This window comes from Crinia signifera, chromosome 5 (assembly GCF_055691185.1).
Source record: "Crinia signifera chromosome 5, ASM5569118v1, whole genome shotgun sequence".
Taxonomy (NCBI): domain Eukaryota; kingdom Metazoa; phylum Chordata; class Amphibia; order Anura; family Myobatrachidae; genus Crinia; species Crinia signifera.
The window spans coordinates 1,475,686-1,491,276 of record NC_139221.1 but is presented as its reverse complement, the minus strand read 5'-3'; the positions used below and the strand labels follow the sequence as shown (position 1 = coordinate 1,491,276).

Here is a 15,591-nt window from a genome sequence, read left to right as displayed (position 1 = left end):
GTATGTGATGTAATTGTCAGTCCAGGTTCTTAGGAATCAAGTAAGGAGAAATGGAAGTTAAGTCTATACGTACTCTCTTTTGTTTGTTTGATTGTCATTGTTTGTTTTGATGGTTCGCAGAATCAGACATGTGTCGTGTAAGATGTCTAACGATTTGTTTTTCTGTTTGTTGTTTAGTTAAGCCGGAAAGAGCTGTGATTGGACCCGGTTAAATGTGACGCATTGAATTTGGAAACCCCTATTGCTCCTAATTGCATGGAGAGCATATGGACCTAACATTGAAAAAGTTTCATCCCCTGGACAACGAGATATATATATATTAGTGTTTTTAAATGAGATTTAAAAATCTCAAGATATTGATAGTGTTAGGTCCAGATGTCAAGTAACTGATAGTCCCTAGTGATTAGACAGAGAAGAGGAAAATGAGAGATTGAATATTCTGAATATCTCAGATTTCCTCTAGTCACATTTTTCCGAAGAAGAACACAGATTATCTGGCTCAGAAAACTGTATTTGTAATATATGGAGTGGTATAGAGGTTAAATTGAAAGAGGTTTGGTAGTACAGGGTAGAAATACCCTTAAATAAATTAGAGCGCCACCTAGTGTCAAAAGACAGTAAGGCGAGGGTTAAACTATAGCACTCTAGAGTGTAGAAGCTTCGCAGATGTGGGAGGCGGGATATTTTTAACGCTTGGGAAGTTCTTTCTGTTTATGTCTCTGCAGGGAAACAAGTCGACGACAGAACTATCGGAAGTCTACAAGTGGATCGGATGGAATACAAGAAGCCAAGAATGGTAGGGAAAATAGGTAGAAATGCAAAAATATTGATACTTCTTTTTTCCTATAGATGCAATGGATAAGAAAAGACAAGCCCAGCTGTAGACAGACGATGGTCCTCGAGATGACGACTTGGATACCGACAGATGACTGGACAGGAACCCAGCTAGAAAGCCCCAAGAGCCGACGAAATACACAAGCCGACCAAGAGAATGATGACCCCTAGACGACCCCACGTCGTGATGAGCAGAAGACCCACTAGAGACTTTTTTTGGCCCTTAGTTTTAATGTCAAGAGACACTAGGAATGACCCAAAAGGCGTAGAAGGTTTTTGTCCTGGGACCCTATTCAGGTTTTTAATCCCCTACTGCCCAAGGAGAAATGACTGTTCTCCACTCTTTCAGGAAATCTTTATAATACTCTGTCAAATTGTTCGTTATGATTGTTCATCAATGTTTTCCCAGCATCCTTTGTAGGACATATGAAGGTTGTTCAACCCTGTACACCCTGCGGTAGGTAACACAACACCTATGCAGGAACACTACACCCACCTAAACAGCTACACATACACTCCCCAAATGTATCATTCAGTCGTGTGTGTCTGGGCTGTGGCCCTACAACTATTGTGAGGTCATGGTCTGGACATGCCGGCGTTAAGTAAATGCACTCCCCCATTTATTATTAATCTCGGATTAAGCCATTGCGCAAAAATGATACATCCCCTTCTTTCTACACATACACATAAGTTCCACCCTTTAAAAATCTTTTTTTATCAATGAAAAATATTTTTTATGAAAAATATTGACATTTTATGAATTATGAAAATTAATGCGGAAATTATGCATTATTAATGTGACAGTTTTATATACTGTAAAATGGACGACTGTCAATGCCTAATTTTTCCCAGCATATAATTTCCATAATTATAATTATAACCATGCCCACTAAATTAATATAGTCTGAGATAAATATAATTTATATCTCATAAGTAAGGAAAAGATCGAATATTAATTTACATATTTTTAGATTCACATAATGTCATGTTTGGACTCTAAATATGCGAAATTACATTAGCTATCAGATGACAGTTATTAGAATTCCATATCATATTGCACTCACAAGTTATACAAATAATAAGTTCACAATAGATTTAAAATACAGTATCAGAGGGGCGTGTCTATAAGCTAAGTGATACCAGGTGAATGAATGGCCTCTGGAAAAACAAAAGGATCCACTTAAGCCAGTCACAAGATACTGTAAACAAAGGGGTGTGCCAGTGATGAATGAGCCCAGCAAAGGGAGTTTTCTTGGGAAGTAAATGAATCAGCTATTGGGACTTGCTATTGGGACGTTGAAGTGACAAGATGGAATGCAACACTCCTGGACAAGTTGGCCACATGGCTTGAGTAATGTATAAACTTGTAGGACCGATATATTGTGTACTAGGACCCCGGTTATGGAATATGGATTATGCTAGAGAGTTTAAGAGTAGTTAACTTCCATTCTTAGTTTGTCTTCAGATATTAACATGTGCATAGGCCCAGCGTATGTTTACCTATGGTTTGGACAAAGAAAGCTTCTGTCTGTAGTTAAGGGTGACCTGTGTGAGTGATGTTTAGCTAGCCTGTAGTTATGAATTGTGAGCAAGGATATGCTTAAATTGGTAGAGATAGCAGTGTACGTTTATTTGTAAGGATAAGCTGTAGTGATTATACTGATTTGAGCATGGTGGATGCTATTACTATAAAAGCAGAATGTGTAGACATGTGCTGCAGGCTCCGGCCTGCAGTGAGTCTTTTGTGTAGGTAAATGGCTAACATTTGGTGTTTGGACTAGCCACTGTGTGTCCATGTGTGGGTGTAAAACTGAAAGCTTTTAAAGTATATTGTCTGGCTAGATTATCTAGATAATCGGATGTAACTGTAAGATAACATGTGCTGTGAGGGTAGTCCACTATTGTCTGGATTCTTTGTATTGAAGTGTGTGTGTCTGCGTCTCAGAATGGATTAGCCCCGAGTTGTTTCTATTGAAGCAGTGTGAACGCTTTGTGTAATATCCAGATAGAATATCTAGATAAACTATCGGATAAGTCCAATTTATATGCTAACAAATGTTGATAGCATGATGCTCGGATGGTGTGTGTGTAACGGCATGTGATGTGAGTATGATATAGCAAGGCCATAGATTGTATAGTGCCAGTTAGGTGTTCTGTACAGAGAAGTACATTGTAGCTTAAATGATATTCAATTGTGTATGCTGCAGGTAAAGTGTGTTTGATGAAAGTGCAAGTTATATAATAGTTGTGAGTATTGCATGATGCAGGTTAGAGGTTAAATTTGGAATAAATGTTGTGGAAAGACAAATGAACGTACAGTCAGTTTATGTGTGATCGCCAGGCGGAAGTTATTAGTCTTTAGTTAAGGTTCCTTTGTCTGCTATGTAGTGGAATCTAAAATGGCCGACAATAAGGTTCCTTTGTGTGCCATGCGGCAGTACACAAAATGGCGGACACAAAGACTTGGTATCACAAAATGGCTGCTTCTTCATAGCCACGCCCCCTCCCGCGCTGTATTCGCATACACAGTATTTAACACTGAGGTTAATTGTATTTAAGGATGCTGGCATAATAATCGTTATTATGTATAATACCTGTATTGTTATATTTTGTAATCCATAATACAGTTTCATCAGTTTACATTCATAAATAATATTCATTGGTTATAAATCTGGACATTCAATTATTGGTTGCGTGCGAAATGAATAAATTAGATAGACTTTGCATATATAAATAAATGTACTTCCATAGTATGTATGTATGAAGGTGGCGTAAATGTATGCATGCATGATGGTAGCGGTGTATAAATGTACGTATGAGGGTGGCAGTGTATAAATGTATGTATGAGGGTGGCGGTGTATAAATGTATGTATGAGGGCGGCGGTGTATAAATGTATGTATGAGGGCGGCGGTGTATAAATGCATGTATGAGGGTGGCGGTGTATAAATGTACGTATGAGGGTGGCAGTGTATAAATGTACGTATGAGGGTGGCAGTGTATAAATGTATGTATGAGGGTGGCAGTGTATAAATGTACGTATGAGGGTGGCAGTGTATAAATGTATGTATGAGGGCGATGGTGTATAAATGTATGTATGAGGGTGGCGGTGTATAAATGTATGCATGTATGAGGGTGGTGGTGTATGTATGTATGTATGTATGAGGGCGGCGGTATATAAATGTATGTATGAGGGCGGCGGTGTATAAATGTATGTATGAGGGCGGCGGTGTATAAATGTATGTATGAGGGTGGTGGTGTATAAATGTATGTATGAGGGTGGTGGTGTATAAATGTATGTATGAGGGTGGCGGTGTATAAATGTATGTATGAGGGCGATGATGTATAAATGTATGTATGAGGGCGATGGTGTATAAATGTATGTATGAGGGTGGTGGTGTATAAATGTATGTATGAGGGCGGTGGTGTATTATGTACGTATGAGGGCGGCGGTGTATAAATGTACGTATGAGGGTGGCGGTGTATAAATGTACGTATGAGGGCGGCAGTGTATAAATGTATGTATGAGGGCGGCGGTGTATAAATGTATGTATGAGGGCGGCGGTGTATAAATGTATGTATGAGGGTGGCGGTGTATAAATGTATGTATGAGGGTGGCGGTGTATAAATGTATGTATGAGGGTGGCGGTGTATAAATGTATGTATGAGGGCGATGGTGTATAAATGTATGTATGAGGGTGGTGGTGTATAAATGTATGCATGCATGATGGTAGCGGTGTATAAATGTATGCATGTATGAGGGTGGCGGTGTATAAATGTATGTATGAGGGTGGTGGTGTATAAATGTATGAATGTATGAGGGTGGCGGTGTATAAATGTACGTACGAGGGCGGCAGTGTATAAATGTATGTATGAGGGCGGCGGTGTATAAATGTATGTATGAGGGTGGCGGTGTATAAATGTATGTATGAGGGTGGCGGTGTATAAATGTATGTATGAGGGTGGCGGTGTATAAATGTATGTATGAGGGCGATGGTGTATAAATGTATGTATGAGGGTGGTGGTGTATAAATGTATGCATGCATGATGGTAGCGGTGTATAAATGTATGCATGTATGAGGGTGGCGGTGTATAAATGTATGTATGAGGGTGGTGGTGTATAAATGTATGTATGAGGGTGGTGGTGTATAAATGTATGTATGAGGGTGGCGGTGTATAAATGTATGTATGAGGGTGGCGGTGTATGCATGTATGAGGGAGGTGGTATATAAATGTATGTATGTATGTATGTATGTATGAAGGTGGCGTAAATGTATGCATGTATGATGGTAGCGGTGTATAAATGTATGCATGTATGAGGGTGGCAGTGTATAAATGTATGTATGAGGGTGGTGGTGTATAAATGTATGGATCCACATGATGTTGGCTCTTCGGCATCCCTAAACATATTTCTCTTTGTGTCTGACTGGTTCTGCCATGTGTGCTGTATCAGTCCAGACAGTGTATGAGTCCAGGGGTGCCGTATGAGTCCAGGGGTGCCGCCATGTGTGCCTTCTGACTGAACACACAGACGTTTCTGATCACAGAAGGTCAACTCTGTAAAAAATGCATCCGTTGGAAATGGATATATATTTATATGAGAATACGATGTTCTGACTGTACATTGGATTACCGGTTTTACTAATCCGTTGGTTTTACCCACCTTGGGTCCATACCATATGAAATACTAGTAACATACTGATACCCCAATACCCCTGAGGAAGTCCCGTAAGGGACGAAACGCGTAGGGTGATTTCAGGAAAATTGGCTCTAAGCGGTATCAAGCACAGGACCATACAATGTGAAAACCTTGTATGAAATACCATCGTTTTTTTTATTGTTATACAAAATAAATTTTATACTGATGTGTAATTACTCTTATAGAGATGGGGTATACAATGCGCTCACCTCCTAACAAGCTTCTGTCGATGCACAGAAGATTGCTCTTTGTGGTGTAAATCAATGATAAATGGCACCAATATCAGGATGTGATGTAAACGATGGCAATAATAATGGGTCTGCAAGGTAATGTAAAAGCACAAATGCTTTATTGAACAATCAGGATAATAAAGTGTGAGTCCAGGTCCCACTGGTGTGGGTTCTTAGTCACTGAAGGGGAGGACAGAGGAATGGCAGCACAGAGAGGGGGGGGGGGTTGTGCTGGTCTGTAACTGTGCGGGGTGTGAGGGTCCGCAACTGCAGACGGGAGGGAGAGTCAAATAATGAAGAAACGTGGCACAGGGGGTGGTGCGAGGGGCTGGCGTCCCGTCCCCCCGCAGTGCACCTCTCACCTGTGTCTGTGTGGTCGTCACGGACGGTCCCGCTGCGTTTCCAGATTTTGTCCTAGCCGGAGCACTGACAGCGTGTGAGCTGTGCTGTGTGCCCGGCTCTGCAGTGATGACGTAGTACGCGACTTCTGGGTCCCGGCGCCTGGTTGCCAGGGCGATCCCAGCCGCGTTCAGTTACGTCCTAGTGCAGGCTCTACTCCCAGCCGGGAGGAGACTTGTAGGTGGTGGGTGTCTGAATGCGAATGTCCAACGCGTTTCAACCGCTGTGCGGTCTTCTTCAAGGATATTGAGCATGGGGTGGTGTCCATTTCTTATGAGAAAAAATGTCCCGCCCTCTGCTCAGATTGGCTGTGTGCACTGGTGGGAGTGCTCATTGCTGGACTACGTCATTCCAGCCTCTCATGTGTTGTACATTATGTTGCTATCATACAGTGCCTGGTGTGTAAACACACTGCATTTAGGATGGCGCTGTGAGTGTCAAATTTACAAGGTGATGTGTTCAGTTTATTTCTGAATCATAATTGGAGTAACTGGTCTGTCTCCCAGGCTAGTGAGGGGAATAAATTCATTACCCCAGTGTGCCATTGTTAAATTCAATATTGAGGCCCATAGGGTGTAATGTTTTAAGGGTAAACATCCAGTATAGTTCTCTTCTATTTAAGACGTCAGTGTGGTCAACCCCTCTCCAATTCATGTCGGGGGCTTCAATGGCGGTAAAGACTAGTCCCTTGGGGTTATATTGGTGTGTCTCTTTAAAGTGCATTGATACACTATGCTTGGCGTAACCCATTCTGATATTTCGAATGTGCTCATAGATTCTAATTTTTAGGGGCCTTGTGGTTCTACCGACATACTCTAATCCACAAGGACACCTCAGGAGATATATGACCCCTTTACTTTCACATGACATTTGTTGTTTATGTCTGAATGTTTGGTTGATGGTGGTAGAGGTCCATGTAGGTGGGTTTTTCGTGGTGGGAGTGGCTAGATTTTTACATCCAGCACAACGTCCACACTGGAAAAAACCTTTTTTATCAGTAAGTGTGGTTTGTCTGGTTTCTTTCGGCTTTATGTGATTTTTGACAAGCTTCTGTCTGAGGTCTGGAGCCTTCCTGAATATCAATCTGGGCCTGTCTGGTAGAATGTCTTTAAGTTGGTGGTCCTGTTTAAGTATGTGCCAATGTCTGCCTAATATGCTCTTGAGTTGGTCAGAGGATTGGTTGTATTGTGTAATGAAAGAGACTTCCTGTGTGATTTCTGTGTCAGTCGGGTATTTGTTTGTCAATGTGGTGGCTCGGTCCATGGCACTTACGTCGTTATATGCTTTGTCTAAAAAAAGTAAGTGCCATGGACCGAGCCACCACATTGACAAACAAATACCCGACTGACACAGAAATCACACAGGAAGTCTCTTTCATTACACAATACAACCAATCCTCTGACCAACTTAAAGACATTCTACCAGACAGGCCCAGATTGATATTCAGGAAGGCTCCAGACCTCAGACAGAAGCTTGTCAAAATCACATAAAGCCGAAAGAAACCAGACAAACCACACTTACTGATAAAAAAGGTTTTTTCCAGTGTGGACGTTGTGCTGGATGTAAAAATCTAGCCACTCCCACCACGAAAAACTCACCTACATGGACCTCTACCACCATCAACCAAACATTCAGACATAAACAACAAATGTCATGTGAAAGTAAAGGGGTCATATATCTCCTGAGGTGTCCTTGTGGATTAGAGTATGTCGGTAGAACCACAAGGCCCCTAAAAATTAGAATCTATGAGCACATTCGAAATATCAGAATGGGTTACGCCAAGCATAGTGTATTAATGCACTTTAAAGAGACACACCAATCTAACCCCAAGGGACTAGTCTTTACCGCCATTGAAGCCCCCGACATGAATTGGAGAGGGGGTGACCACACTGACGTCTTAAATAGAAGAGAACTATACTGGATGTTTACCCTTAAAACATTCCACCCTATGGGCCTCAATATTGAATTTAACAATGGCACACTGGGGTAATGAATTTATTCCCCTCACTAGCCTGGGAGACAGACCAGTTACTCCAATTATGATTCAGAAATAAACTGAACACATCACCTTGTAAATTTGACACTCACAGCGCCATCCTAAATGCAGTGTGTTTACACACCAGGCACTGTATGATAGCAACATAATGTACAACACATGAGAGGCTGGAATGACGTAGTCCAGCAATGAGCACTCCCACCAGTGCACACAGCCAATCTGAGCAGAGGGCGGGACATTTTTTCTCATAAGAAATGGACACCACCCCATGCTCAATATCCTTGAAGAAGACCGCACAGCGGTTGAAACGCGTTGGTCATTCGCATTCAGACACCCACCACCTACAAGTCTCCTCCCGGCTGGGAGTAGAGCCTGCACTAGGACGTAACTGAACGCGGCTGGGGTCGCCCTGGCAACCAGGCGCCGGGACCCAGAAGTCGCGTACTACGTCATCACTGCAGAGCCGGGCACACAGCACAGCTCACACGCTGTCAGTGCTCCGGCTAGGACACAATCTGGAAACGCAGCGGGACCGTCCGTGACGACCACACAGACACAGGTGAGAGGTGCACTGCGGGGGGAAGGGACGCCAGCCCCTCGCACCACCCCCTGTGCCACGTTTCTTCATTATTTGACTCTCCCTCCCGTCTGCAGTTGCGGACCCTCACACCCCGCACAGTTACAGACCAGCACAACCCCCCCCCCTCTCTGTGCTGCCATTCCTCTGTCCTCCCCTTCAGTGACTAAGAACCCACACCAGTGGGACCTGGACTCACACTTTATTATCCTGATTGTTCAATAAAGCATTTGTGCTTTTACATTACCTTGCAGACCCATTATTATTATTATTGCCATCGTTTACATCACATCCTGATATTGGTGCCATTTATCATTGATTTACACCACAAAGAGCAATCTTCTGTGCATCGACAGAAGCTTGTTAGGAGGTGAGCGCATTGTATACCCCATCTCTATTACTGTATTCTTGTGAGCTTGGACAGCTCAAATACTTTGCAGCCCCTCCGTTCATAAGGTAACTGAGCGCTAGCTAACCCCCTGTACCTACAACTATTTTGTGTAATTACTCTTGGTGAAACTTCTCTCAGCGCACTTCTATACCCTTTCTTTTTCATATATATATATATATATATATATATATATATATATATATATATATATATATATATATAAATTCTCATTTTGAATGCAGAGCGAGGAGGATACTGCAGAGAGAGCGTCCTGATATTGTTCTTGATAAGAACCTACACTAGACTCTCAACTGAGAAATTTCCATTTAATTGAGCCCCATCAAGAAGGACTTGGTGATATTTATTTTATTTGCATCAGCTGTGATCAGCAGAAATTTCAAATAGGACCAGCCACACAAAATCCACTCACCCATTGGTTCTTACCCCTGATAAAGTCTTAGAGACGAAACGCGTCGGGTTTCTTCACCAATAAAAGAACTATTTACCCAGAGATGGACTGAGCTTATTCATTGGGAACATCCTCAAATACAAGAACACTATTTCAGAAATGTGTATTCTGTTTTGAAATTGTAATGTTTTATTGGGAGGTACAGTTTCTATACTAGGTAGCGCACCCCAATCACCCCCCACATGTATATATATATATATATATATATATATATATATATATATATATATATATATATATATATACACACACACATATATATATACATATATACAATCCAGCAGACCAGCACCCTCCTTCAATAGTAACTGCCGCGGTGCTAGGAAACAGTGTTTAAATATCGATTCCAACAACCTGCACCCACGGACTTGCTTCAGCAAAAAAGACTCATACCAAACAGGCTCTTGTCCACATTGTCTTGTCCACAAGAGCCTGTTTGGTATGAGTCTTTTTTGCTGAAGCAAGTCCGTGGGTGCAGGTTGTTGGAATCGATATATATATATTATTATATATTATATATATTTATTTATTTTTTCTTCCTGCAGGGGTGCTGTTAAGTGTGCCAAATCAGTCAAGGGGTGCTGCCATGTGTGCTGTATAGTTCAAGACACTATTGATGCTTTAGTCTTGCCTGTCACTGATGTCTCGAAGTATAGTGATGTAGTAATGCCGCCTACTGTTATTCTGACTCCACCTATTATTTATTTGTTGCCGCCTACATGAGGCCACTTCAAGGAAATTTCCAGGGCCACTTTTAGTCCCCAATCCGCCCCTGGGGAGCATGCACACCGAATGTGCCCACAAATATACTTTTTGCCACTGCCCGCTTCCCCCCCTTCCCCTTTCATTTTCTTCTGGATCCGCCCCTGTGCAGGGGTGACCCGGGTGAGTAGTGGGAGCTGCGCAATGGCAGCGGCGGTACGGAGGCAGAGGGAGATGCCGGAGGGAGAGGCAGTTCGTACAGAGTTTTATAAAATGAAACAGAGCTCAGGCATAAGGGCCTTGATTAGGAGGAAGACTGGGCCAGCGACAGCATGTGGTGCCCAGCCCTAAGGAGGAGACAGATGAAATTCATTCAGTAAATTGAGGAGAAGGGGGCACACCACCTGATACTGTGGGGGAGGAAATTTGTAAAAAAAATAGGTGTATTTGTATCCAGAAATAAACTTATTTTTGACATTTACTATCCCGAAAATACAGCAATTCGTATTCGTATTGATAGCACATCAATACGGATACGAATTGCCGTATTTTCGGGATAGTAAATGTCAAAAATAAGTGTATTTCTGGATACAAATACACCTATTTCTTTACAAATTCCCTTTAGTAAATTTCCCCCTGTCGGTCTGAAATAGAGTGCTGCAAATAGGTCTGTTGTGTATTCTTACTTCTCTCACATATCTCTATAGCACCTATCACTGATACCCTAACCCTGTCCCTAGTGTATAATCCTAGCAACCCCCCTGCAGAGCCTTCCCCCTGGTAAATTAACCCTAATAACCCCTCCTACACACACACACACACACACACACACACACAGATTTACCCTCAACCTAATGCAGAACCCTAATGACCCCCCCACCCACCACCGCAGCCTAACCTAAGTGGCATTACGTGTGTGGCATAATGTGTAAGGGGCATTATGGTGTGTGGTGTAAAGTGTAAGGGGCATTACTGTGTGTGGCATAAAGTGTAAGGGGCATAACTGTGTGTGGCGTAAAGTGTAAGGGGCATTACTGTGTGTGGCATATAATGTAAGGGGCATTAAGATGTGTGCTTTATAGTGTAAGGGGCTTTATGGGGAGGGGGGCGGGCGCCAGAAACGATTTTGGCTGGGGGGAGCAAAATTTACAGTTACACCACTGATCCCACCACCCACATGTGTGGTGTTACTCCCAGCACCAAAGCCTAGTGCAGGAGATGAATCACCGTTCCTATAATGCTCAGCTCAGCGTTGGTCCCTGCCTGATGGGTCAGCAGTGTCTGAGATACAGAAACAGAAATAAGCACAGGCCTGACCCTCCTGTATGGAGAGGACCTAAATAAATACAGCTTTCCTGGCAGTACCCTACCATTGGAGAAGGACTGAAACCTGCACAAAACAAATGGAGCTTTATATTATATGTGGCCACTCATAAGGAAACATTTCCATGATATATCGGAGGATGCCCTCACCTGGGTGTGTTTCACACTTAGCATTCTCAGATTAGGGGTCCGGTGCACTAGCAGGCTGAGTGTGCACTCAGTAACAGCTGTCTGATTGATACTCAGGTGGGTTAATGAATAACAAGCATTCATCAGGAAATGGCTCATTCCATTATCGCTGACTTTGGTCTGATCCAAGACAAGATGTGAAAGGTGATTTAAACCTAAAGTAATGGAGAAACAGATAAAATTAAAGATGGCGCAGTTATCAGACCAAAGCTAGAACAATTAAGACATCAGACAGAACTCAATGATGACAGAAGTGAATGAGAAGGTCAGACATATGTAAGATACAGCACAGTAATGCCAGCGAGGACAGAGAAAACCCCATACATAGGGGGCGACGCCGCACCTGTGCTGAGCGAGGTGCTTAAAGCACACATCGCGGCACACAAACAATGCACCCACAATGTGTGCTGGGCGATCTGTGCAGAGCAGGACAGACAGTGCTATCGCTATAGGGCATACATACGGAGCGATCCGCGCTTTATGTCACATCGCTTAGAAATTAGGCTTAAATTGCTCCTTAATTACAATAACACATAGATGAGGCGGAGCGCAGTGGCGACCTATATAAATCAGGCGGAGCGCAGTGGAGACCTATATAAATCAGGCGGAGCGCAGTGGTGACCTATATAAATCAGGCGGAGCGCAGTGGTGACCTATATAAATCAGGCGGAGCGCAGTGGCGACCTATATAAATCAGGCGGAGCGCAGTGGCGACCTATATAAATCAGGCGGAGCGCAGTGGCGACCTATATAAATCAGGCGGAGCGCAGTGGCGACCTATATAAATCAGGTGGAGCGCAGTGGCGACCTATATAAATCAGGTGGATCGCAGTGGAGACCTATATAAATCAGGCGGAGCGCAGTGGCGACCTATATAAATCAGGCGGAGCGCAGTGGCGACCTATATAAATCAGGCGGAGCGCAGTGGTGACCTATATAAATCAGGCGGAGCGCAGTGGAGACCTATATAAATCAGGCGGAGCGCAGTGGTGACCTATATAAATCAGGCGGAGCGCAGTGGTGACCTATATAAATCAGGCGGAGCACAGTGGCGACCTATATAAATCAGGCGGAGCGCAGAGGTGACCTATATAAATCAGGCGGAGCGCAGTGGTGACCTATATAAATCAGGCGGAGCGCAGTGGTGACCTATATAAATCAGGTGGAGCGCAGTGGTGACCTATATAAATCAGGAGGAGCGCAGTGGTGACCTATATAAATCAGGCGGAGCGCAGTGGTGACCTATATAAATCAGGCGGAGCGCAGTGGCGACCTATATAAATCATGTGGAGCGCAGTGGCGACCTATATAAATCAGGCAGAGTGCAGTGGTGACCTATATAAATCATGTGGAGTGCAGTGGTGACCTAAATAAATCAGGCGGAGCACAGTGGTGACCTCATAAATGAGGCGGAGCGCAGTGGCGACCTATATAAATCAGGCGGAGCACAGTGATGACCTATATAAATCAGCCGGAGCGCAGGGACGACCTATATAAATCAGGCGGAGCGCAGTGGTGACCTATATAAATCAGGCGGAGCGCAGTGGTGACCTATATAAATCATGTGGAGCGTAGTGGTGACCTGTATAAATCAGGCGGAGCGCAGTGACGACCTATATAAATCAGGCGGAGCGCAGTGGCGACCTAAATAAATCAGGCGTAGTGCAGTGGTGACCTATATAAGTCAGGCGGAGCGCAGTGGTGACCTATATAAATGAGGCGGAGCGCAGTGGTGACCTATATAAATGAGGGGGAGCGCAGTGACAACCTATATAAATAAGGCGTAGTGCAGTGGTGACCTATATAAACCAGGCAGAGCGCAGTGGTGACCTATATAAATGAGGCGGAGCGCAGTGGTGACCTATATAAATGAGGGGGAGCGCAGTGACGACCTATATAAATAAGGCGTAGTGCAGTGGTGACCTATATAAGTCAGGCAGAGCGCAGTGGCGACCTATATAAATGAGGCGGAGAGCAGTGGTGACCTATATAAACCAGGCAGAGTGCAGTGGTGACCCAGATTATTCAGGCGGAGCACAGTGGTGACCTATATAAATGAGGGGGAGCGCAGTGGCGACCTATATAAATCAGGCGGAGCGTAGTGGTGACCTGTATAAATCAGGCGGAGCGCAGTGACGACCTATATAAATCAGGCATAGTGCAGTGGTGACCTATATAAGTCAGGCAGAGCGCAGTGGTGACCTATATAAATGAGGCGGAGCGCAGGGGTGACCTATATAAATGAGAGGAGCGCAGTGACGACCTATATAAATGAGGCAGAGTGCAGTGGTGACCTATATTATTCAGGCTGAGCACAGTGGCGACCTATATAAATCAGGCGGAGCGCAGTTGTGACATATATTATTAAGGCAGAGTGCAGTGGTGACCTATATAAATCAGGTGGAGCACAGTGGCGACCCATATAAGTCAGGTGGGGCGCAGTGTTGACCTAAATAAATCAGACGGAGCGCAGTGACGACCTATATAAATGATGCAGAGCACAGTGGCGACCTATATAAATCAGGTGGAGCACAGTGGTGACCTATATGTCAGGCGGAGCGCAGTGGTGACCTATATAAATGAGGCGGAGCGCAGTGGTGACCTACATAAATGAGGGGGAGCGCAGTGGCGACCTATATAAATCAGGCGGAGCACAGTTGTGACATACTATTCAGGCGGAGCGCAGCGGTGACCTATATAAATGAGGCGGAGCGCAGTGGTGACCTATATAAATGAGGGGGAGTGCAGTGGCGACCTATATAAATCAGGCGGAGCATAGTTGTGACATATATCATTCAGGCAGAGTGCAGTGGTGACCAATATAAATCAGGTGGATCACTGTGGCGACCCATATAAGTCAGGCGGAGCGCAGTGGTGACCTAAATAAATCAGGGGGAGCGCAGTGACGACCTATATAAAGCAGGTGGAGCACAGTGGTGACCTATGTGTCAGGCGGAGCGCAGTGGTGACATATATAAATGAGGCGGAGCGCAGTGGTGACCTATGTAAATCAGGCGAAGCGCAGTGGTGACCTATAAAAATCAGGCGGAGTGCAGTGACGACCTATATTATTCAGGCAGAGCACATTGGTGACCTATATTATTCAGGCAGAGCACAGTGGTGACCTATATTATTCAGGCAGAGCACAGTGGTGACCTATATAAATCAGGCAGAGCGCAGTGGTGACCTATATAAGTTAAGCGGACTGCAGTGGTGACCTATATAAAGCAGGCAGAATGCAGTGGTAACCTATATAATATCAGGCGGAGTGCAGTGGCGACCTATATTATTCAGGCAGAGCACATTGGTGACCTATATTATTCAGGCAGAGCACAGTGGTGACCTATATAAATCAGGCAGAGCGCAGTGGTGACCTATATAAAGCAGGCAGAATACAGTGGCGACCTATATAATATCAGGCGGAGTGCAGTGGCGACCAATATTAATCAGGCAGAGTGCAGTGGTGACCTATATAAGACAGGCAGAGCACAGTGGAGACCTATATAAGACAGGCAGAGCACAGTGGTGACCTATATAAATCAGGCAGAGCACAGTGGCAACCTATATAAATCAGGCAATGTGCAGTGGTGACCTATATAAATGAGGCGGAGCTTAGTGGTGACCTATATAAATCAGGCGGAGCTTAGTGGTGACCTATATAAATCAGGCGGAGCGCAGTGGTGACCTATATAAATTAGGCGGAGCACAGTGGCAACCTATATAAATCAGGCAATGTGCAGTGGTGACCTATATAAATCAGGCGGAGCTCAGTGGTGACCTATAT

The 15,591-nt window shown here is 44.1% G+C and overlaps 1 protein-coding gene across 1 annotated transcript in view; it reads right to left on the bottom strand.

Annotated features, from left to right (window-relative positions):
• LOC146079844 (uncharacterized) overlaps positions 1 to 15,591 on the bottom strand; it is a 267,124-nt gene that overhangs the window by 70,930 nt on the left and 180,603 nt on the right. Inside the window, exon 11 of the mRNA XM_083186483.1 lies at positions 11,769 to 11,962. Coding sequence (XP_083042609.1) covers positions 11,769 to 11,962 — 194 coding nt within the window. The remainder of the gene's footprint in view (positions 1 to 11,768; positions 11,963 to 15,591) is intronic.